The 25747-nt window shown below is 38.8% G+C and overlaps 1 protein-coding gene across 5 annotated transcripts in view; it reads right to left on the reverse strand.

Moving 5' to 3' along the window:
* Positions 1–25747, reverse strand: part of OCA2 (OCA2 melanosomal transmembrane protein) — a 389085-nt gene that overhangs the window by 335675 nt on the left and 27663 nt on the right. For 4 of the 5 annotated variants that reach the window (XM_055326881.1, XM_055326880.1, XM_055326877.1 and 1 more), the window contains exons 2-3: positions 18718–18818; positions 15607–15895 (exon numbers count right to left, since the gene is read on the reverse strand). In XM_055326881.1, coding sequence (XP_055182856.1) covers positions 15607–15851 — 245 coding nt within the window. In that variant the 5' untranslated portion in view covers positions 15852–15895; positions 18718–18818. The remainder of the gene's footprint in view (positions 1–15606; positions 15896–18717; positions 18819–25747) is intronic. The other variant, XM_055326878.1, reaches the window with a different exon arrangement.

The raw sequence follows: 25747 nt of genomic DNA on the forward strand, positions 1-25747 counted from the left end.
AAATCTTAACATATAGACAGGAATGAAAATTTTTTAAAAAATTTTTTTTAAATTTTTATTTATTTATGATAGGCACACAGTGAGAGAGAGAGAGAGAGAGGCAGAGACACAGGCAGAGGGAGAAGCAGGCTCCATGCACCAGGAGCCCGACGTGGGATTCGATCCCGGGTCTCCAGGATTGCGCCCTGGGCCAAAGGCAGGCGCTAAACCGCTGCGCCACCCAGGGATCCCGGAATGAAAATTTTAAATGAAATTCTATTTTCAAAAATCAGATCCAAAGGTAATTCTAATATAGCCTAAGTTGGCATGAATATGAAAGTATATTAACCTCATAAAATCATGAAGGAGTGTTGGTTTGAGAGACTTATAGCCACAGCTGCTTCATTATCAGAATACCCACTCCCCCATCATTATTGGTACCATTCATCCTCATAGTGTGGAGTGTCCACCTTGTAAGGAAGTACCCTTGTGGGTGAGCCAGGGAAAGCCCACCCTGGCCACCAGTTGACTTTCACACTTCTGGGAAGGCAGATGCCTTGGGAGATATGGGAGGTCAGAGAGACAAGAAAGCTGTCTCTTTTAGTGTTATCTCCCCTACAAAGTCCTCAAATTTTACCTTTCTGGTCTCTGTGAGGCCCATCAGGTGTCCTAGCAAGTGGGAGCTGTAGGTCTGCTCAGGATTGAACACCAGGATTCTATCTCAGAGCACACATGTGGGCACTTCCTCAAACAATGCTGACATACTACCCTCAGTGGAGCCATGCAAGCAGTGATGTGCCCAACCAGACCAGCACTTCACTGCCAATCTTGCAAAGCTATCACCCTGATAAATTTTTAAATTCTAGCTTGAAATACAAAAGTGAGCAATGACTTGCTTGTTCTTTTTTTTTTTTTAGATTTTTATTTATTTATTCATGAAAGACACGGGGGAGGGAGGAGAGAGAGAGGCAAAAGCAAAGGCAGAGAGAGAAGCAGGCTCCACGCAGGGAGCCTGATGGGGGACTCAATCCCGGGACTCCAGGATCATGCCCTGGGCCAAAGGCAGGCGCTAAACCACTGAACCACCCAGGGATTCTCTGACTTGCTTGTTCTAAGCCAAATCCAAACTACCTGTACCCTTGCAGGGACAGAAAAATACTCCCACTTAGTATCTCAAAAATATCCTTATGAGATGACATTGTCTTTCAAATAAAATCAACAGGAGGTAACAGTAGGAATGGCAGAGCAAGAACTGGTAAAAATTTTCTCCTCCATAAGAGCAACAGAAACACAGAAAAAAATTGTCAAAATAATATTTTCAGAACTTTAGAAATTAGCCAATCTGCAACAATCCAAGGAGCATTTACTGGAAAAAAAAAAGGCTGAATATTTTTTCTTTTTTTTGAATATAGTTGACACACAATATTACATTAATTTCAGGTGTACAACATTAGTAATTCAACAAGCTTATGCATTATGCTATGCTCATCACAAGTGTAGCTACCATACAATGCTAGTACAATGCCATTGACCATATTCTTGTTTTTTAGGATTTATTTATTTATTTATTTATTTATTTATTTATTTATTTATTCATGATAGACACAGAGAGAGATAGAGAGAGGCAGAGACACAGGCAGAGGGAGAAGCAGGCTCCACGCCGGGAGCCCGACGCATGACTCAATTCTGGGACTCCAGGATCAGGCCCTGGGCCAAAGGCAGGCGCTAAACCACTGAGCCACCCAGGGATTCCCCCATTGACCATATTCTTATGCTGTGCATTTTATTCCCATGACTTATTCATTCCATACTTAGAAGCCTATAATTCCTATTCCCCTTCATCCATTTTGCCCCCCTTCCACCCCCCGCCCCTCTGGCAACTATCAGTTTGTTATAGGTCTAATTATGCTTTTTGTTTATTCATTTACTTTTTTTAGATTCCACATATGAGTGAAATCATATAGAATTTCTCTTTCTCAGTCTGACTTCTATAATTTAGCACAGTACACTTTAGTTCCATCCATGTTGTCACAAATGGCATAATCTCATTCTTCTTTGGGGGATGTGTATGCATATAAATGTATATATATCACATCCTCCTTATCCATTCATCTACAAATGGACATGGACACAGGTTGCTTCCATATCTTGGCTATTGTAAATAATGCTGCAATAAATATAGGGGTACATATATTTTTTCAAATTAGTGTTTCTGTTTTCTTCAGTGGAATTATGGAACCATATGGTATTTCTATTTTTAATTTTCTGAGGAACCTCCATACTATTTTCCACAGTGATGGTAGCAATTTATATCCCCACCAACAGTGTACAAAGTTTCCTTTTTCTCCTCATCCTCCTCACCACTTGCTATCTCCTGTCTTTTTGATACTAGCCATTCTGACAGGTTTACAGTGATCATCTCATTGTAGTTTTTTTAATAAATTAATTTCTTATTGGTGTTCAATTTACCAACATACAAAATAACACCCAGTGCTCATCCCTTCAAGTGCCTCCCTCAGTGCCCGTCACCCATTCACCCCCATCCCCTGCCCTCCTCCCCTTCCACCACCCCTAGTTCGTTTCCCCGAGTTAGGAGTCTTTTTCTTCTCCCTTCCCTTATATTCCCTTTCACTGTTATTTATATTCCCCAAATGAATGAGAACATACACTGTTTGTCCTTCTCCAATTCATTGTAGTTTTTGATTTGCATTTCCCTTATGATGAGTGATATTGAGTATCTTCATGTGTCTACTGGCCATCTGTATGTCTTCTTTGGGAAAATGTCTACTCAGGTCCTTTGCTCATTTTTTGAGTTGTTTGGGTTTTTGTGATGTTGAGTTGCATAAATTCTTTATATATTTGGATATTAACCCCTATGGATATATCATTTGCAAATACCTTCCTCATTCAGTAGGTTGCCTTTTTGTTGATGGTTTGATAGAGTTCTAAAGCTGGTTCTTTTATATGCTAGTTGCATTATGGATTTTGAAAAGCTCCACCATATTCTCGGGAATCTAGAATCCACATGAATGTGCAAGGATACGTGCATTTCCAGGGCTATGCACAGGTCCAAGAAGGCTCTAAGCTATCATCTCTGACTGACCTTGAAACTTTGCTCAAGCAAGAAATGAAGAATAAGGCAGAATGCCTGACAGAATATTAAAGGTTTATCCCAAAATGTACACACAGTCCCTTGGCAAAGGCAGGAGACTTCTGAGCTCTAGACATTTAAGAATATCTCTGTCATATGTTGAATTTAAGAAAGAAAACAAGTGAACATATGGGAAGGGGAAAAAGAGAAAAAGGGAAGAGTTAAACAAGCTGTAAGTGACTCCTAACAAAGAGAATAAACTGAGGGTTGGTGGAGGAAAGTGGGTCGAGGATTGGCTAGATGGGTGATGAGTACTAATGAAGCCACATGTGATGAGCATTAGGTGTATGTAAATGACGAATCACTGAATTCTATTCCAGAAAGCAATAATATATTATAAGTTAACTAACAAAATTTAAATTAAAAAAATTAAATGAGTTAAATTTTTAGAAAAAGAATATCTCTCTGTCAATTCACTAAGCTAACAGAACAGAGTATTCCATGTCAACAACACAATAAATGATACAGACTTAAAATTCTTTTTTTAACTTTTTAAAAAATTTAATATCCAATTTCAACAAAAACTTTTGAGACATGGAAAGACACGTATGTCCCATATACAGGGGGAACATGGTTAATAGGCACCGTCCCTGAAGAGGGTCAGATATTGGAGTTCCTAAACAAAAAACGTTAAATCAGCAATTTTAAACATGTTCAAGAATGAAAGGAAACCATATTTACTTATTTAGTTGTTTTTTGCTTTTTTGAGGAAAAAAGTTGTTTTTTGGCTTTTTTGAGGAAGAGAGCACGAGGCAGGATGAGGTAGGGAGGCATGAAGAGAGGTAGAGGGAAAGGGAGAGAGAAAATCTTAAGCAGGTTCATACCCAGTGCAAAGCCAAACATGGGGCTTGATCTCATGACCCTGAGGTCATGACCTGAGTCAAAATCAAGAGTCAGATGTTAAACCAACTGAGCCACCCAGGTGTCCCAGGAAACCATATTTAAAGAACTATATGAAAGCATGAAACTGATGTCTCACAAAATAGAGAATATCAATAAAGAGAAAGTATTGAAAAGAACAAACAGAAATTCTATAATTGTAAGGTACCACAAATGAAATAAAAATTTCACTAGAGTGGCTCAACAGCATGTGCGGAAAGTCTATCAACCAATAATTCTACAGACAGTAAAATGACTCTTCAGAATAAAGAAGAGAGAAGAATGGCCATTCCCCCACAGAAACATTAAAAGAAGGAGGAGGAGGAGGAGGAGGAGGAGGAGGAGGAGGAGGAGGGAAAGAAGGAAGAATGGACCAGAAGCTTTCTGAACCAAATTTGTAAGAGATCTGGAAAATAGTCAAAGGTTTATAGCAATGAAGCAAAAGCCCAAACAATAAAAAGCCATCTTCAAAAGGGTAGGAAATTTTGGGGGCATTTTACTTGCCTTTGACCCATGCCCTCCCTGGTGTAGAGGTGATCTGGGTCTTGACCTGGTGGCAGTCTTGTTCTAAGTTCCCCCAACCCTTCAAACTAGAAGCAGGAAACACTTCATTTAAAACATATTGAATATGTTTATTCTAAGTTGTCTCAGAGCTACTTGAAAGATTCATGCATGATGAAAGGTGCTCATCTCTGTTTCACATACCTCACAGTGCAAATGGGAAAATCAGCAGGCACTGCTCATAAAAGCTTCAAGGTGGACTACAAGACCACAAATACCTGGGGCAAGAGATTATAAGTGGGGATACAGAATAGATCATCTAAGGCCAGGGAAGAAACTGGGGTAGGAGTCTCTGAGAAATTAGGACATTCAAAAGCGACTGCTTTGAATGTATACAAAGGAATTTAGAAAGATACACATATACCAAAGCCAGGCAAATGCTCAGAAAATTTCTGAGAAAAACTTAAACATTTACCTCATGATGATCCCTAACTCAGAGGAAGTCCAGCTCAGTGTAAAGAAAGAAGAGGAGGGCTGGAGATTGAATTCAATCACCAATATCGAATAACTTAATCAGTCATGCCTACATAATGGAATCTCTGTTTTTTAAAAAATATTAAACTAAAGGAGAGGTTGGGAGAGCTTTGGAATTGGTAAATGCATCAAGTTACTGGGAAGGTGGTGCACCTGGAAAGTGCAGAGACGCCCTATGCCATGCCCACCCCCATCTCTTGCCCTGTACATCCCTTCCATCTGGCTGTTCCTTTTCCTTTACAATAAACCAGTAAGCATAAGTAAAGTCTTCCCTGAGTTCTGCAAGGCATTCTAGCAAATTATCAAACCTGAGGAGGAGGCCATGAAAACTCACAACATGTAGTCAATCAGATAGAAGTACAGGAGGCTCAGGATTTGCAACTAGCATCTGAAGTGGGGATGGCACAGTGGGACTTGTGGGATATGACACTAACTCCAGATATATACTGTTAGAATTGAATTGAACTGTTGGACACCCAGGTGGTTTTTGCACAGAATCGGAGTAATTGGTTGGTGTCAGAAAGGAAAAATTCTTTCATTTGGTGTCAGCAGTGTTATGAGTAAAATAGTACATTTAATATCACTTCAAATTAGATTGCTATGACTTTAGGATGTTAGATGTAATCCTGATGTAATCACAAAAAATGTCTGTAAAAATGGAAATTAAAAGAGAATCAAAATGTGTCACTATAAAAAATCAGTTAAACACAGAAAAAGCAGTAATGGAGAAATAAGAGACAAAAATTACATAAGATATACAGAAAACAAATAGCAAATTGGCAGAGGTCCTTCCTTATCAGTAATTATATAAATATACATAAATTCTCCAATAAAAAGGAAGACTGAGAGGGTAAATTAAAAAATAAGAACCAAGTATATGCTATATACAAGGGATACACTTTAGATCTAAACACACAAATATGCTGAAAATAAAAAGATAGAAGTTAATATTCCATGCAAACCATAACTAAAAGAGAGCTGTGGACAAAATAATATTAAATTTAAAAACTATTAAGGAGAAAAAAGAAGGCATTATATATTAATGAAAGGGTCCATTCTTCAAAAAGATATAAAAATTGTAAATAACTAATGCACCAAACAACACCACCCTCAAAATATATGAAGCAAACACTGACAGAATTAAAGGGGAAATAGCACCACAATAATAGTTGGGGATTTTAATATCCCACTTTCAAAAATGCTTCAAATATCTTCATAGAAAATCAGTAAATATACAGCAGGCTTGAACAACACTGTAACTCATTTTCATAAATATAGTGTACTTTACAAAACAACAGCAGAATACACACGGTGGGGGAGGGGAAGGAATCCAAGTAAACAAAATGCAAAATACTTCAACAGACATTTCTCAAAGAAAATATATAAATGGCATAAGCCCATGAAAAGATATTTAACATAATTAGTCATTAAAGAAGACAATTTCTAACAATTCATGTAATATGCAAAAACTATTGAATTGTACACTTTAAATGAGTGAATTATATGGTATGTAACTTACATTTCAATATGGTTGGTCTTTTTAAAACCATACTACAAAGCTACAGTGATCAAGACAGTGTAGTACTGACATAAGTACAGATATATAGAACAACAGAACAGAACTGAGAGTACAGAAATAACTGCTTACACTTATGGTCAATTACTTATCAATAAATAAGTCAAGGCAATTAAGTTTGGGAAAGAGTCTTTGTTAAAGATTCAATTTAGGGGGGAGACTAGCAAGATAGTGGAGGCGTAGGGGTCCTCAACTCGCCTGGCCCCACACACTTACCTAGATAACTTTCGAAACATCCTGAACTCCTACAAATTCGACCTGAGGTAAAAAGAGAACAGCTGGAACACTACAGAGAGAAAAGTTTTTGCTTCTAACAAAATAGGAAGATGGAAAAAATAAAGAAATAAAGTAGGGGAGGGGAACCACAACTAGCAGGGCTAAAGTGGAGTGGGTGAAAGCCTCCAAGGCACAAAAGCCCAGCCCTGGAGAAGTGAGAACTTTAAAAATCCAAGCCTGAGCTTTCCCTGACTTAAAAGTGCTTAGCAGGGAAATCGGGCAGAATTGCAAGAGAGGCAGTGATGCATCAAGATCCCTGGAGACACTATAAGAAGAGGGGCACCCAGGACAAACCTCACCACAAACCACAGTCCCATATCTGTAAGGGCAGGTGCGCCACAGCCCTCGGGGCATTTGGGAGAAGCCCATTAGTAACACAGGCTGGCCCTGGCGATCCTTCACCCTAGACTCTAGCAATGGACAGATGCAGCTTTGGAAAAGGTGGTCCCCAGAAGTGCAGGTCCAGTGGCATCCAGGGCCCTGGATCCAAAGGCACCTAAACAGACAACCATCTATTCTCCATTTCCTCCAGGACAGGTGGAAGTGGGGAGGGCAGGGGACAGCAAGAACTCTCCTGCCACTGGGTGCCCCCAAGCTGTGCAGATCAGCGCTCCCGTGCGGCCCCAGGAGCATCTAAGCCAGTGCAGACTGGGAGACTGAGGTTAGTTACTCACGGGGAGCTGACTCCAGGGCTGGAAATCTGGCTGCCGGCAAATTTTTCTCTCTTCATTTCACCCTGCACCTGGCAGATGCAGGGCCTCTAGGGAACAGAGACTCCACAGGATAAACAGCTCACACTAAGCCCAGCACCCAGCAAGGGGCAGGGCATCTCCCCCAGGCACAGACACCTGAGAGTCAGCACAGCAGGCCCCTCCCCCAGAGGACCAATTGGAAGAACAGGGGAAGAGCAAGGTTATTGGACAAGCAGCGCTGGAAAGCTCCAGGACTGAGGGAAAATAGAACTAGAGGGTCCCCTTCCCCTATTTTTCATTACGACTTGTTTTTATATCAGGTTAAAATTTTCCAAATTTTTTTCTCTTTTCCCAGCTTAACTACAATACTTTACCAACTCTTTGTTTTTACATTTTTTCATTTTTGACTTTCACATTTCTACAATTACATGTCAGAAATTCAATTCAGAAGTACAATTATAAAGTTACTGGTGGTTCTGGAAAAAAAGCATAAAGGACTCTAGAGACTTCATTACTACAGAATTGAGATCTAACAAGGCTAAAATTAAAAACATTTAACTAAGATGCAATCCAAACTGGATGCTCTAACCGCTGGGGTTAATGAGATGGAAGAGAGAGTGAATGACATAGAAGGAAAGTTGAGGGAAAGAAAAGAAGCAGAGAATAAAAGAGAAAAACAATTAAGAGACCACAAGGAAAAGCTTAGAGAAATAAATAAATGATAGCTTGAAAGGAAAAATAAATGTCTACTTGGGATTCCAGAAGAGGATGAGAGAGAGAGAGAGGACCACAAAGTATATTGGAACAAATCATAGCTGAGAATTTCTCATAATCTGGAGAAGGAAACAGGCATTCAGATCTAAGAGATAGAGAGATCCCCAGCTAAAATCAATAAAAAACGTTCAACACCTCGACATTTAATAGTGAAACTTGCAAATTACGAAGATAAAGAGAAGATCCTTAAAGCAGCAAGAGACAAGAGATCCAAAGTTATATGGGGAGAAATATTAGATTAACAGCAGACCTCTCCACAGAGACGTGGCAGGCCAAAAAGGGCTGGCAGGATATATTCAGGTCCTAAATGAGAAGAACATGCAGCCAAGAATACTCTATCCAGCAAGGCTCTCATTCAGAATAGGAAAGATAAAGAGCTTCCAAGATAGGCAGAAACTCAAAGAATATGTGACCACCAAACCAGCTCTGCAAGATATATTAAGGGGACTCTGTAAAAGAAAGAGGGAGCCCCAAGAAACAATCCACAAAAACAGGAAGTGTATAGGTAATTAAATTCATTTCTTGCAATAGTTACTCTGAATGTGAATGGGCTAAATGATCCCATCAAAAGATGCAGGATATTGGACTGTATAAAAAAGCAAGACTCATGTATATACCATCTACAAGAGACTCATTTTAATTTATTTATTTATTTATTTATTTATTTATTTATTTATTTATTTATAACAAGGAGACTCATTTTAGACCTAAGGACACCTCCAGCCTGAAAATGAAGGGGTGGAGAACCATTTACCATTCAAATGGTCCTCAAAAGAAAGCTGGGGTAGCCATCCTCATATCAGACAAATTAAAGTTTATACCAAAGACTGTAGCAAGAGATGAAGAGGGACACTATATAATCCTTAAAGGGCCTATCCAACAAGAAGATCTAACTAACACAAGTATTTATGACCCTAATGTGGGAGCTGCCAAGTATATCAATCAATTTAATAACCAAAGTAAAGACATACTTAGATAATAATACACTAATAGTAGGAGACTTCAACATGGCACTTTCTGCAAATGACAGATATAAGCAGAACATGACCAAAGAACACGGCCCTTGAGTGATACACTGGACCAAACAAATTTCACAGATATATACAGAACATTATATCTGAATGCAAATGAATACACATTCTTGTCAAGTGTACATGGAAGTTTCTCTAGAATAGACCACATACAGGGTCACAAATCAGGTCGCAATCAATACCAAAGATTGGGATTGTCCCCTGCATATTTCAGACCACAATGTTTTGAAACTAGAACTCAATCACAAGAAGAAATGTGAAAGAAACTCAAACACATGGAGGTTAAAGAGCATCCTGCTGAAAGATGAAAGACTCAACCAGGAAAGTAGAGAAGAATTAAAAAGATTCATGGAAACTAATGAAAATGAAAACACAACCGTTCAAAATCTTTGGGATAAAGGAAAGGTGATCTTAAGAGGGAAATCAAAATACAAGCCTTCTGCAAAAAAAAAATGGAAAAAAAAACTCAAATACACAAACTAACCTTGCACTTAAAGGAACTGGAGAAAGAATGGCAAATAAGCCTAACCCACATAGAAAAGATATAATAAAGACCATAGCAGAATTCAATGAATAGAGGCCAAAAGAATTGTAGAACAGATGAACAAAATCAAGAGTTGGTTCTTTGAAAGAATTAGTAAGATAGATAAACCATTAGCCGGCCTCATTAAAAACAAAAGAGAAAAGACTCAAATTAATAAAACCATGAATGAAAAAGGAGAGATCACAACCAATACCAAGGAAATAGAAATGATTTTAAAAACATATTATGAGCAGCTACATGCCAACAATTAGGCAATCTGGAAGAAATGGATGAATCTCTAGAAAACCACAAACTACCAAAACTGGAACAGGAAGAAATAGAAAACCTGAACAGGCTAATAACCAGCGAGGAAATTGAAGCAGTCATCAAACACCTCCCAAGACACAAAAGTCCAGGGCCAGATGGCTTCCCAGGGGAATTCTAGCAAACGTTTAAAGAAGAAACCATACCTATTCTACTAAAGCTATTCCAAAGGATAGAAAGGAATGGAATGCTTCCAAACTCCTTCTATGAGGCCAGCATCACCTTAATTCCAAAACCAAAGACCCCACCAAAAAGGAGAATTATAGACCAATATCCCTGATCAACACCAATGTAAAAATTCTCAACAAGATACTAGTCAATAGGATCCAACAGTACATTAAGAGGATTATTCACTGTGACCAAGTGGGATTAATCCCCGGGATGCAGGGCTGGTTCAACACTCATAAAACAATCAATGTGATAAATCACATCAATAAGAGAAAAAACAAGAACCATGTGATCCTCTCAACAGATGCAGAGAAAGTATTTTACAAATTACAACATCCATTCATGATTAAAACTCTTCAAGTGTAGGGGTACAGGGAACATGCCTCAGTATCTTAAAAGTCATTTATGAAAAGCCCACAGAAAATATCATTCTCAATGGGGAAGAACTGGGAGCCTTTCCCCTAAGATCAGAAACAAGACAGGGATGTCCACTCTCACCACTGCTATTCAAAATAGTACTAGAAGTCCTAGACTTAGAAAAAAAGAAATAAAAGGCATTCAAATTGGCAAAGAAGAAGTCAAACTCTCCCTCTTTGCAGATGACATGATACTGTACATAGAAAACTCAAAGACTCCACCCCAAGATTGCTAGAACTCATACTGCAATTCAGCAGTGTGGCAGGATATAAAATCAATGCCCAGGACTCAGTGGCATTTCTATACACTAACAATGAGACTGAAGAAAGAAATTAAGGAGTAAATCCCATTTACAATTGCACTCAAAAGCATAAGATACCTAGGAAGAAACCTAACCAAAGACATAAAGGATCTATACCCTAAAGACTACAGAACACTTCTGAAAGACACTGAGGAAGACACAAAGAGATGGAAAAATATTCCATGCTCATGGATTGGAAGAATTAATATTGTGAAAATGTCAATGTTACCCAGGGCAATTTACACATTTAATACAATCCCTATCAAAATACCATGGACTTTCTTCAGAGAGTTAGAACAAATTATTTTAAGATTTGTGTGGAATCAGAAAAGACCCCGAATAGCCAGGGGAATTTTAAAAAAGAAAACCATATCTGGGGGCATCCAATGCCAGATTTCAGGTTGTACTACAAAGCTGTGGTCATCAAGACAGTGTGGTACTGGCACAAAAACAGACACATAGATCAATGGAACAGAATAGAGAACCCAGAAATGGCCCCTCAACTCTATGGTCAACTAATATTCGAAAGGAGGAAAGACTAGCCACTGGAAAAATGACAGTCTCTTCATAAATGGTGCTGGTAGAATTGGAGAGGCATTTGCAGAAGAATGAAACTGGACCACTCTCTTACACCAGACACAAAGATAAACTCAAAATGGATGAAAGATCTAAATGTGAGTTAAGAATCCATCAAAATCCTAGAGGGGAACACAGGCAACAGCCTTTTTGAATGTGGGGACAGCAACTTCTTGCAAACTACATCTATGAAGGCAAGGGAAACAAAAGCAAAAACGAACTATTGGGACTTCATCAAGATAAGAAGCTTCTGCACAGCAAAAGAAACAGTCAACAAAACTAAAAGACAACCTACAGAATGGGAGAGGGTATTTGCAAATGACGTATCAGATAAAGGACTAGTATCCAAGATCTATAAAGAACTTATTAAACTCCATAGCAAAGAAACAAACAATCCAATCATGAAATGGGCAAAAGACATGAACAGAAATTTCACCAAAGAAGGAATACACATGGCCAACAAGCACATGAGAAAATGCTCCGCATCACTTGCCATCAGGGAAATACAAATCAAAACCACATTGAGATACCACCTCACACCAGTAAGAATGGGAAAATGAACAAGACTGGAAACAACAAATGTTGGAGAGGATGTGGAGAAAGGGGAACCTCTTACACTGTTGGTGGGAACGTAACTGGTGCAGCCACTCTGGAAAACTGTGTGGAGGTTCCTCAGAGAGTTAAAAAGAGACCTGCCCTACGACCCAGCAATTGCACTGCTGGGGATTTACCCCAAACATACAGATGCAGTGAAACCCCGAGACACCTGCCCCCCAATGTTTATAGCGGGAATGTCCACAATAGCCAAACTGTGAAAGGAGCCTCGGTGTCCATCGAAAGATAAATGGATAAAGAAGATGTGGTCTATATATAAAATGGGATATTACTCAGCCATTAGAAACGTCAAGTACCCACCATTTGCTTCAACCTGGATGAAACTGGAGGGTATTATGGTGAGTGAAGTCAGTCATCGGAGAAGGACAAACATTATATGGTTTCATTCATTCGGGGAATATAAAAAATAGGGAGAGGGATTATAAGGGAAAGGAGAGGAACTGAGTGGGAAAAATTAGAGACAAACTATGAGAGACTCCTAACTCTGGAAAATAAACAAAGGGTTGTGGAAGGGGAGGTGGGCGGGCAGGGGGATGGGGTGACTGGGTGATGGGCATTGAGGAGGGCTCTTGACGGGATGAGCACTGGGTGTTATACTATATGTTGGCAAATAATTTAAATTAAATTAAAAAAAGAACTTCCCCCAAAATGTTCATTTTTATCTGAAACTCACATTTGCAACCTGCATTCTATCTGGTGACCCTCAGAGCACAAGATGTATCTCTGACCTTCAGTCTGCTGATGAGATGTTAGCCCACGTGAGGTGGCAGAGGCTTATGACCAGCTTCCACTCCTGAATGATGATTCCTTTGGAAGAATGAGAGGCAGGGACCCACGGGACCCCTAATTCAGCTGGCAGTCACACCTACACTGGCAGAAGGGGGTTAAACCACCACCCTACCACCCACATGAAGTTTATGTTTCGGGTCTGCACCGTTATTGTGGCAAGAGACAGCTGATGTAACAGGTCAACACAGCTTCCAGAGAATGTCTCCAGTCCCAGTTTCCCCACAGAGTCTGCCTTAAGCCAATTCCACATGTAAATTCTGGAGGTACTCCTTCACCTTCCAAGGGTGCCCTCTCTTAATTATTCATGCACTTCAGACCCAAAATTTTTATTAAAAATTTACTGGGCGTTTTTTTTGGTATGTATTTTTTTTAAGCAGTAAAGAAGGAAAGAGGAAGGGAGAGAGGGGAAGGAAGGGCAACTTAAAAATGACTTCCAAGTAGGTAAAGGAGCTAAGTATAAAGGACTTATAAAAGTTTACAACTTTTAGAAAACAGGAGAAAATATTTATTAAATCAGATAGGAGAGTTCTTAAAAATATATGAACTTAAAAATATTAACCCCCAAAAAGAGCATAAAACCATGAAAAACTTAACAAATATAATCATATTAAATACTTTACTTAAAAAAACATAGACACATAAATAGGAGCACCTGGAAACAAAGTTGGTTGAGCATCTGACTCTTGGTTTCAACTCAGGTCATGATCTCAGAGTCATGAGATTGAGCCCTGCACTGGGCTCCATGCACAATGTGGAATCTGCTTCAAATTCTCTTTCCTCCTCCCTCTACCCCTTCCACCCATGCTCTCTCTCTCTCTCTCTTTCTCTCTCTAAAATAAATAAACAAATCTTTTTTAAAAATCATAAATAAAGAGAAAAGATGATCATCTGGCTTGAAGAAGACACTGCAACACAGGACCAAAGAGAGTTAATATAAGAATTTTATTTTAAAAAACCGAAACACAGAAAAATATAAATAACTCATTAGAAAGTTGACCAAAATGTATGAGGTGGCACATTATGAGAAACAAACCCAACTGTCTAATAAACATGTAAGAAAAAGGTCTGCTTTTCTAGACAAGGAAATGCAAATTTCCTTGCAAACCATGACACAGTATATCACATGTAACACATCTTCTCATGTTAAAGTCCGCCAGCACCAAATGCTGGGAATGTGGGAGAGTAAATTTATACAATTATTAATCTGGTACCATCTAGTAAATCCAAAGGTGCGTACATTTTAGGAACCAACATTTGTTCTCAAGAAGAGAGATACTCTAGAGAATCCCCCAACTTACACCCTAGAAAACCTATGGAGAAAATGTGTTGTAGGCAGTTTTTAATAGCAAAAACCTAAGGAGTGTGGGAGACACCGAATAGCTAGTTATAGGAGAAGATATGTAAACTGTTGTACATTCATATACTGACATTTTATGTGAGCAGTCCAAATGAATTAACAAGAACTACAGGCATCCAGACTGACAAATCTCAAAAAGATGGACAAAAAAAGCAAAGCAATGTTTAACCATTTGCAAAACAAGAGCAGAAACTATTTAATGATACATAAACAAACGGAAGTATGAACCTGAACACTGGTGAGACCACCGTAAATTGGGAGAGGTCCCACCCTAGAGAAGAGGAGGGGAGAGGATCATGGCAGGTGGTGGGGATCTACACTTGTATGCATTTTTGTGATGCTTTGCCTTTTTAAACATTCGACACTGGCACTGTTTGGGTCAGGTTCTGGCTGAGCAACTGCCCAGAGCAGGACTTACTGCCTGTGGGGACAAGGATACCCACATCTGCAGGGTAACCAATATGTCCCCTACATGGGTATGAACAGACACTTAAACAGGATGCTTTTATATCTATTTATTAGTTGTATTTTGGTAAATATTTAAGTTTATCAAAAAGTACTTTTTATCTAAATCTAGATTTTTCTAACATGAAAAACAATATTCAACTGCTTCATTTAACATATTTGTAGGAATAAAGCACATGCTAAGATATAAATATATATGCTTTTTAAGTCATAATATTTTTAGTGCCTTAAATAATATAGTAAATGCCAATTCATGCTAAAAACTCTATTTTTATTATCTTTTGGAGTTCTCTTAGCCCTATTTTAGAAAGAGCATTCACTCAAAATAGGTCAAGAAATTACTAGAAAAAGTCTTGTATTTCTTCCATAATATCTGAAAATTTTCCCACAAAACATAGGGGTACTATGTTCATGGGAATATCCCATATTTGTGAATTCCACATTTACAGGATAAAACTATCAGAAACTGGGATGCCTGGGTGGCTCAGCTGTTGAGTGTCTGCCTTCAGCCCAGGGTGTGATCCTGGAGTCCCAGGATCAAGTCCCACATCAGGCTCCCTGCATGGAGCCTGCTTCTCTCTCTGCCTATGTCTCTGCCTCTCTCTCTCTCTCTCTCTCTCTGTCTCTCTGTCTCTCATGAATAAATAAAATCTTTAAAAAAAAATCTCAGAAACTCACCTCTGCTCTGTGAGGAATGAATTAAAGTCCCGGTCCACAGAAGCCCAGCGGCTCTGCCCAGCTGCCCTGCTGGGGTAGGAGGTTGACGGCTCTGCCCTGTTCACTCTCGGCTGGAGCCCACATTTGCTGGTGGCTGATTCTGCTGGCTCTGATCTTCCTAAACCAGCACACATGGGAGCAGATGTCTGATGTAGCTCCATCTCCAGCACACCAGAGGTCAGCCGACCTTTGTTCTCTAGATGCATGTTCCGTTGTCACTCTTCTTAGGAAGTCAGCCAGAAAGAAAGCACTGTTGATGAAAACAAACTGGGAATATTGTTTGCGCCTTGGGGAATCCATACGGAATCCATTCAGTCTCTTTCTACCCTTGTTGTTTTTTGGCCTGTTATAATGAGGCCCTTCCAGTGCTTCAGCATTCTAATAGCACAGGGAAACAGTGTACACTCTTTCCAAGGATGAACATTGTAGCATATTTCACACTAGCCATGACCTAAGTATTCAACAAGAGAACATTAGTAAAGCAAGTTGTAATATGTGCATAGTATGTAATACTATGCAACTAAAAATGTTCTAAAGGGATACTGATTGATAGTGGGAAATATTAAGGATACAGAAAAAACTGATAAGCTATTTTTCTTGAAATAAATATATATATATAGCATATGCATATAACAGAAGACCAAAAAGACCCTGCCTCCAATACAGGACTACCTCTGGGTAATGGGAGCTTTCTCCTTTGCTTCTATGCTATGGTTTTATGGTTTTCGCATCCAGCAAATCAATACTTTTGTAATGGGAAAATAATACCTATTATAAAAATGAAAACAATTACTCATCAAAAGTAATTCAACTAATTCAAAGTAAAAATGAAAGGTTATGAGGTTCTACTATTTGGATTATATTTTTAACCATTACCATTTAAATCTTTTACATTTGCCAGCATCCCATGACCCCAGCAATGACCTTTGATTTGCAGCAGCATGGTTTGATATCAAGAGTTGCTAAGAAGCCAACACTTATTGTGAGCTTTGGTTGAGCAGGATTTGCAACATTGTAAAGCAATGTACATAACTATAGGTGGAATGGGTCCACCACTCTTTGTGACTCACTCATCAGTAAGAAGAAGAGTGTTGGTAGAATGTGCCTGTATCAAAAAGTACAGTAAACACATTTAAGTTAGTTTCATGCAATGTTTCCATTGTCCACATGCATGTAAGAACTGCAAAATACAAATTGTACAACTTTCCTGATTTCACCTACAAGTTAAATGCTCTCATATCTGCACTTAAAATGATGCTTCACAATAAAGATGAATGATGACATTCATGCTAATAATTTAGATTTGTAATTTTTCCTTACTTAGAATAATGACATTAAGTAGCAATTTTTAAAATATGGTGACAATTCAGGAAAGATAATGAAAGAAAGGAAAAAGCTTTATGTTTTAGTAGTATTAACATTTTTTCCTGCTTTTTGAACAAGGAGCCTCACATTTTCATTTTTCACAGGGTTCCACAAATTATGTAATTAGTTCTGCTGAGAGTTTGGAAAGGTATTCTCCTGATTCCCCACTGCCATCTTCTCCCCTCCCTAAACTACTCCAGCTGCTTCATACAACATGCCAACCTCTTAATACAACTGTCTATCTTCCTAGTCATATCTCTTCATTCTTTAAAAATCTGAGTCCTAGCTTATGGTCTCACTCTCTCTTATCTCTATAACCCAAAGCTCTCTATAACTCCTGTAATATTTTGGTTTCAACATCTACAGAGATGATACTTCCAACCCCCTGGGCTCTCAGTTATGTGATCACTTCACTGGCAGGGAGCTTGTCTGCTTCCACTTCAACCAAACCTCCCTTATCCCCACACCCTGCCCAGCTGAGATTCCACAGTCCAGCAAATACTCTTCTCTTATTTGCCCCAACTCATTCTGTCAAGTTCACCTGATATGTGAGTTTCCTATCGCTGCGTAACAAATTACTACAAATATGGTCGCTTAAAATAACATGTTTATAATTTCAGAGTTTCTGTGGGTCCAGGGTTGGGTCAGGTTTAGCTGGATCATTTGCTCAGGATCTCAAGGTGTCATCAGGCTGTGTTCTCATCTAGAGGCTCAACCAGGGGAAAAAATATGCTTCCAAGATGACTCAGTGTTGGCAGAATTCAATTCCTGATGCTATAGGACTGAGGGCCCTGCTTCTTACTAGCTGTTGGCTAGAGACCACACTGAGCTCTCAGAAGCCACCCTCACTTTCAACTGGCTTCCTGCAGTTCTGTGCCATGTGGACTCCCCAAACATGTCTGTTCACTTCATCACAACAATGAGAGTCTCCAAAGTAAGTCAACTAGCAAGGCAAATTTTTACATAATGCAACACAACCATAGGAGTGACATCCCATCCATCCTCTTTGGTTAGAAGCCAGTCACAGGTCAGGGGAGGGGATCTCACAAAGGTACGACCACCAGGCAATGCGCATCATGGGGGCTACCTGGGGTCTGTCTGCCACCCATGGCAAAACTCAAAACACCGGCTTTCCTGCCCTATGGCACCATCCAAGCAGCTAACTATAACCATAGAGAACCCTCTGTGGTTCTAACAGTCTCATGTGACCTCCATATGCAGTGTTCCCACTGGGTCCTAGAACTTCCCAGTGATTTTAACATATCTCCCAAGGCAATTTTCACTCTTGTTCTCCTCTACCTCCCTCCTTACACACCCATATGTCCTCCCTCCTTTTCAATCTCAGCTTTTGCCTTTTCCTTTTCCTTCCTTCACTAACTGAATCAGGCAGGGCCCAAGAAGGAAAGAGAAGCTTCCCAGAATACATAATCATAGACACTGGTTACACAGAAGATGAACATGGTAAGATATGAACCAGAAGATTACCAGTAGCAGGAAAATTTCCACCCCACCATAGTTGAGGAGCAGAGGGAGAAGGGGAGTGCAGAAACTACACTGAGCCTTTCTGGAAGAATCTGAAGCCCCAGAAAAGATGCCCCCAAAGCATGGTGGAATGGGGAGAAGTACTAACTAGCTTCCCCCTCCTTTACCTCCCTCAACCTCCCAGCAGAGCTTCCCATTGGCCAAACTCAGCAGGAAAATACTGACCTGGGGGCCCAAGCAGGAGCCAGAAACTGAGATTCACAGCCGAGTCAAATGAGGGTGATGAATGTCTCCAAGACCAAAAGTCCCAGGACACACTGAAAAAACTAAAAGGAATGAGAATAAAATGTCCAGCCTCTCAAGTACACACCTGCCTGCAACCCTACTGGGTACACTGGAGCCCAGTCACTCTCATCCATTCAGACTCTGTTGTTGCAATTCTCTCCTGAATCCTTCGGGCCACCATAGAAACATAAAGTGATACCTGCAAACACTAAAAAGATACATCTCTAGGAGGAGTTAAGATGGTGGAAAATTAAAGGGACCTAACCTTGTCTTGTCCCTCAAATACAGCAAGATAGTTATCTAATCATTCTGAACATCCAAGAGCAGAGTGAAAAATCAGAACTTTAGAAGTCTGTTACAGTGGGAGTCAGACTGGCTTAAAGGTGCTCAGGGGGTAAAGCAGGATAGAATCCCAGGTGTGACATCATGGTCTGAGGTTCCCCGGGGTCACAAGAAGAATGGGTAGTGCCTAGGGCTGCACTGTTCCCAGGCATAGGACCATGTAAGATGGCTGAGAACAGTGAGTCTAGGTACCAGCTTTCTGCTCTATATTGCCATAAACTGAACCACCGTGTGTTCATGCAACCAATTTCCTGGCACAAGCCCAGAAATGGCAGAACCATGGGGAGATCCTCCCTAGGAGGAACAGTGCAGGCCCATTTCTTGAAACTCCCTAAAATTTGTAGTTTTGAAACTCAGTCACACATCTGAAATAAAAAAGCTCAGACACAGGCAGGATGAACACAAAGTTCTAATGAAATTGGAGAGATAAGACTGATTGACTGCTCTTTCTGTGATGGCTCACTGAAGAGTAGGGGGTGTGAATTTTCAGCTCCAGGGCTAGAGAGTGGAGTGCCACCATATTAATTTGTGCTCTTATTCTTTATTTTTTATGATAATTTTTTCATTTGTTTTCTTATTTTTTCAGTTTTTTTATTAATTATTTTAAGTTTTATATATTTTTGTTTCTTATTTTATTTTATTTTATTTTTCCTTTGTATTTTGGGATCTAGATTCTTTTAAAAAGCAGACCAAAACACACCCAGGATCTAGGATTTGTTTTTTTGTGGGGTTTGGCGGGGGGTGGTGGTGGTGGTTTTGTTGTTATTTTTTCTTTTCCTTTCTTCTTTTCTTTCCTGGACAAAATGACAAGATGGAGAAATTCACCCAAAAAGAAAGAATGGGAGATAGTGCTCACACGCAGGGATTTAATCAATATAGACATAAGTAAAATGTCAAAACTAGAATTTAAAACGATTATGTGGATACTAGCCAAGCTTGAAAAAATGCATAGAAGACACAAAAGAATTCCTTACTACGGAGATAAAAGAACTAAAATCCAGTCAAACTGAAATTACAAAAGGCATAACTAAAATGTAATCCTAAGTGGAGGCCATGAAAATGAGGAAGGACAAAGCAGAGAACCAAATAAGTTACATAGAAGATTAATTTATGGAAAATGATGAAGCTGAAAAGAGGAGGTAAAGTAAGGTAATGGACCATGAAGCTAAACTTAGGGAAATTAGTGACTTATTAAACCCTCTTGCACTGTTGGTAGGAATGTTAACTGGTACAGTCACCCTGGAAAACTGTATGGAGGTTCCTCAAAGAGTTAAAAATAGAGCTACCCTATGACCCAGCAATTACACTACTGGGGATTTACCCCAAAGATACAGATGCAGTGAAAAGCTGACATACCTGAACCCCAATGTTTCTAGCAGCAATGTCCACAATAGCCAAACTGTGGAAGGAGACTCTATGTCCTTCAAAAGATGAATGGATAAAGAAGATGTGGTCTATATATACAATGGAATACTACTCAGCTACTAGAAAGAACAAATATCCACCATTTGCTTTGACATGGATGGAACTGGAAGGTATTATGCGGAGTGAAGTAAGTCAATCGGAGAAGGACAATCATTATATGGTTTCACTCATACAGAGAATATAAAAAATAGTGAAAAAGATTATAGGGGAAAGGAGAGAAAATGAGTGGGAAAAATCAGAAAGGGTGACAAAACATGAGACTCCTAACTCTGGGAAATGAACGAGGGGTAGAAAAGGGGAGTGACGGGCACCGAGGGCATCTGATGGGATGAGCACAAAGTGTTATACTATGTGTTGGCAAATCAAACTCCGATAAAAAATATACAAAAAAACCATAATAATGTTTGTATCATAGGAGTCCCAAAAAATTAAGAGAGAGATATAGGGACAGAAGGTTTATTTGAACAAATGATAGCTGGAAACTTACCTAATCTGGAGAAGGACACAGACATGAAAATCCAAGAAGTACAAGGAAGTCCCATCAAATTCAACAAAAGTCAACCATTGTAAGGCATATAATAGTCAAATTCATAAAATACACAGATAAGGAAAGAATCCTGAAAGCAGCAATGGGACAAAGTCCTTAACCTACAAGGAAGATAGATCAGGTTCACAGCAGATCTGTCCACCAAAGCTGGGCAGGCCAGAAAGGAGTGGAAGGAAATATTCAATGTGCTGAATGGGAAAAATATGTAGCCAAGAATTCTTCATCCAGCAAGGTTGTCATTCAGAATAGAAGGAAAGAGTTTCCCAAACAAAAACTGATTTGCAACCACTAAACCAACCCTGCAACAATTTTAAGAGAGATGATTTGAGCAGAGAGAAAAAAGTGACCAAAAGCAACAAAGACTAGAAAGGACCAGAGAACATCACCAGAAACACAACTCTACAGGTTACACAATGGTACTAAATTCATATCTTTCAACAATCACTCTGAAAGTAAATGGGCTAAATGCTCCAACAAAAACACAGGGTATCAGAATGAATTTAAAAACAATACCCATTTATATGATGCCTACAAGAGACTAATTGTAGACTTAAAGTCACCTGCAGATTCAAATGAGGAGGTGGAGAAATAATAGTCATATAAATGGATACCAAAGAAAGCCAGGGTAGCCATACTTATATCAAACAAGATTTTAAACCAAAGGCTGTAACAAGAGATGAAGAAGGACATTATATCATAATTAAGGGGTCTATCCATCAAAAAAATCTAACAATTGTAAATACTTATGCCCCTAACATGGGTGAACTGAAATGAATGAAATCAATGAATAAGAAACATAAAGAAACTCACTGATAATAATACAATTATAGTAGGGAACTTTAACACCCCACTTACAGCAATGGACAGATAATTTAAGCAGAAAATTAACAAGAAAACAATGGTTTTGAATGACACACTGAGTCACATGAACTTAACAAATATATTCACAACATTTCATCCCAAAGCAGCAGAATACAGATTCTTTTCCTTTTTTAAAAAAGATTTATTCGTTTTAGACAGAGACAGTGTTGTGTGCAGCGGGGAAGGGCAGGAGAAGGAAAGAGAGGTGATCTCAAGCAGACTCTTCATTGAGCACAGAGCCCAAAGTAGGGCTTTATCCCATGACTCTCAGATCATGATCCAAGCCAAAATCAAGAGTCAGAGGCCTAACTGACTGAGCCACCCAGGTGCCCCTACATATTCTTTTCTAGTGCACATGGAACATTCTCCAGATTAGGTCACATACTGGGTCACAAATCTACTTCCAACAAGTACAAAAAGAGATCATGCCATGCATATTTTCAGATCATAGCACTATAAAACTTGAAGTCAACCACCAAAAAAATTGGAAAGACTACAAATACATGGAAGTTAAAGAACACCCTACTAAGAATGAATGGGTTAACCAGGAAATTAAAGAAGAAATGAAAAAATACACAGAAGAAAAATGAAAATGAAAACACAACAGTTCAAAACCTTTCAGATGCAGCAAAGACAGTCATAAAAAGGAAGTATACAGCAATACAGGCCTACCTCAAGAAGCAAGAAAAGTCTCAAACGCACAACCTACCCTTATACCTGAAGGAGCTAGAAAAGGAAAGCAAAAAAAAAAAAAAAGTATAAAGCCAGCAGAAGAAGGGAAATAATAAAAAGTAGAGCATAAAACAATGATACAGAAATTTTAAAAACAGTAGAACAGATCAACAGGAGCTGGTTCTTTGAAAGAATTAATAAATTTGACAAACCTCTAGCCACTTATGAAAAAGAAAAGAGAAAGGACCCAAATATACAAAATCATGAATGAAAAAGGAGAGATCACAACCAACACCACAGAAATACAATTATAAGAGAATACCATGAAAAATTATATGCCAAAAAAAGAAAAATTATATGCCAACAAACTGGGTACTCTGGAAAAAATGGACAAATTGCTAGAAACATACAAACTATCAAAACTGAAAGAGGAAGAAATAGAAAATTTGAACAGACCTATAACCAGCAAAGAAATTGAATCAGTAATCAAAAATCTCCCAACAAACAAGAGTCCAGGGCTAGATGGCTTTCTAGGAGAATTTTACCAAACATTTAAAGAAGAATTAAAACCTAGTCTTCTGAAAAAATTCCAAAAAATAAAAACAGAGGGAAAACTTCCAAACTCATTCTACAAAGCCAGCATTAACTTGATTCCACACCTAGACAAAGACCTCACTAAAAAGGAGAATTACAGGCTAATATCCCTGATGAACATGGATGCAAAAATTCTCAACAAAATATTACCAAACAGAATTCAACAGTACATTAAAAGAATTATTCACTATGATTGAGATTTATTTCTGGGATGCCAGGGTGGTTCAACATTCACCAATCAATGTGATACACCACGTTAATAAAAGAAAGGATAAGAAGCATATGATTCAGTAGATGCAAAAAAGCATTCAACAGAATACAGCATCCTTTCTTAATAAAAACTCTCAACAAAGTAGGGATAGAGGGAACATATCTCAACATCATAAAGGCCATATACTAAAGACTGACAGCAAATATCATCCTTAGTGGGGAAAAACTGGGAGCATTTCCCCAACAGTCATAAACAAGTCAAGGATGTCCATTCTCATCATTACTATTCAACACAGTACTGGAGGTCATAGTGTCAGCAATCAGACAACAAAAGAAATAAAAGGCATCCAAATTGGTAAAGAATAAGTCAAACTTTCACTATTTGCAGATGACATGATACTCTATGTAGAAAAACCAAAAGACTCCACCAAAAAATTGCTATAATTCATACATGAATTCAACAAAGCTGCAGGATATAAAATCAATGTGCAGAAATCTGTTGCCTTTCTAGATACCAATAACGAAGCAGCAGAAGAAGAAATCAAGGAATCAATCCCATTTACAATTGCACCAAAAACCATAAGATACCTGGGAATAAATCTAACTACAGAGGTAAAAAGACTTGTACTCTGAAAACTATGGAACACTGATGAAAGAAACTGAAGAGGACACAAAGAAATGGAAAACCATTCCATGCTCATGGATTGAAAGAACAAACATTTTTTAAATTTCTATACTACCCAAAGCAATCTACACATTTAATTCAATTCATTCTTTATCGAAATGCTAGCAACATTTTTCTCAGAGCTAGAACGAAGTTTGTACAGAACCATCAAAGACCTTGAATAGCCAAAGCATTTTTGAAAAAGAAAAACAAAACTGGAGGCATCATAGTTATGGATTTCAAGCTATATTACAAAGCTGTAGTCATCAAGACAGTATGGTACTGGCACAAAGACATATAGATCAACAGAGCAGAATACAGAACCCAGAAATGGACTCATAACTATATGGTCAACTAATCTTTGACAAAGTAGGAAGAAATATTCAATGAAATAAGAGAGTCTCTTCAACAAATGTTGTTGGGAAAATTGGACAGCCACATGTAGAAGAATGAAACTGGACCACTTTCTTATACCATACACAAAAATAAACTCAAAATGGATGAAAGACCTAAATGATCATAAAGATCTAAATATGAATAGACACTTTTCCAAAGAAGATATCCAGATGGCTAACAGACACATAAAAAGATGCTCGACATCACTCATCATCAGGAAAATACAAATCAGAATCACAATACCACCTCAACCTGTCAGAATGGCTAAAGTCAACAACAAACGAAAAAAACACGTGTTGGCAAGTATGTGGAGAAAGGGGAATCTTCTTGCACTGTTTGGTGGGCATGCAAACAGGTGGAGCCACTCTGGAAAACAGTTTGGAGGCTCCTCAAAAAGCTAAAAATAAAACTAACCTATGATCTAGCAGTTGCACTACTAGGTATTTGCCTAAAGGATACACAAGTAGATTTGAAGGGATACATACACCCAGATGTTTATAACAGCATTATGAACAATAATAAAACCATGGAGAGAGCCCTAACGTCCACTGACTGATGAACAGATAAAGAAGATGTGGTATATATACACAATGGAGTATTATTCAGTGATGAGAAAGAATGAAATCTTGCCATTTGCAACTATGTGGATGGAGTGAGAGTGTATTATGCTAAGTGAAATAAGTCAGTTACAAAAAGACAAACATGGTATGATATCACTCATATGTGGAATTTAAGAAACAGAACCGATGAACATATGGGAAGGGGAAAAAGAAAAAAAGGAGAGAGGTAAATAAGCCACAAGTGACCCTTAATGATAGAGAACAAAGGGTTCTGAGAGTTGATGGGAGGAGGTATGTGAAGAATGGGCTAGATGAGTGATGGGTATTAAAAAGGACCCTTGAACTGAAACAAAATGAAAAAAGAAATGAAATAAAAGAACAAGAGAAATGAAACAAAAGGATTCTAGGTTGACAGTTCTTTTCTCTCGTTTCTTGAAGAAATATTGTGCCACTTCTTCTGCATCCATGGTTTCTGTAAACCTGGAATCCTCTATCCAGTGAAAATATCATTCAAGAATGAAGGTGAGGGCAGCCCGGGTGGCTCAGTGGTTTAGGGCCACCTTCAGCCAAGGGCGTGATCCTGGAGTCTCCGGATCCAGTCCCACATCAGGCTCACCGCATGGAGCCTGCTTCTCCCTCTGCCTGTGTCTCTGCCTCTCTCTCTCTCTCTCTCTCTCTCTCTCTCTCTGTGTGTGTGTG

Source organism: Nyctereutes procyonoides, unplaced genomic scaffold, assembly GCF_905146905.1.
Source record: "Nyctereutes procyonoides isolate TBG_1078 unplaced genomic scaffold, NYPRO_anot_genome, whole genome shotgun sequence".
NCBI lineage: Eukaryota > Metazoa > Chordata > Mammalia > Carnivora > Canidae > Nyctereutes > Nyctereutes procyonoides.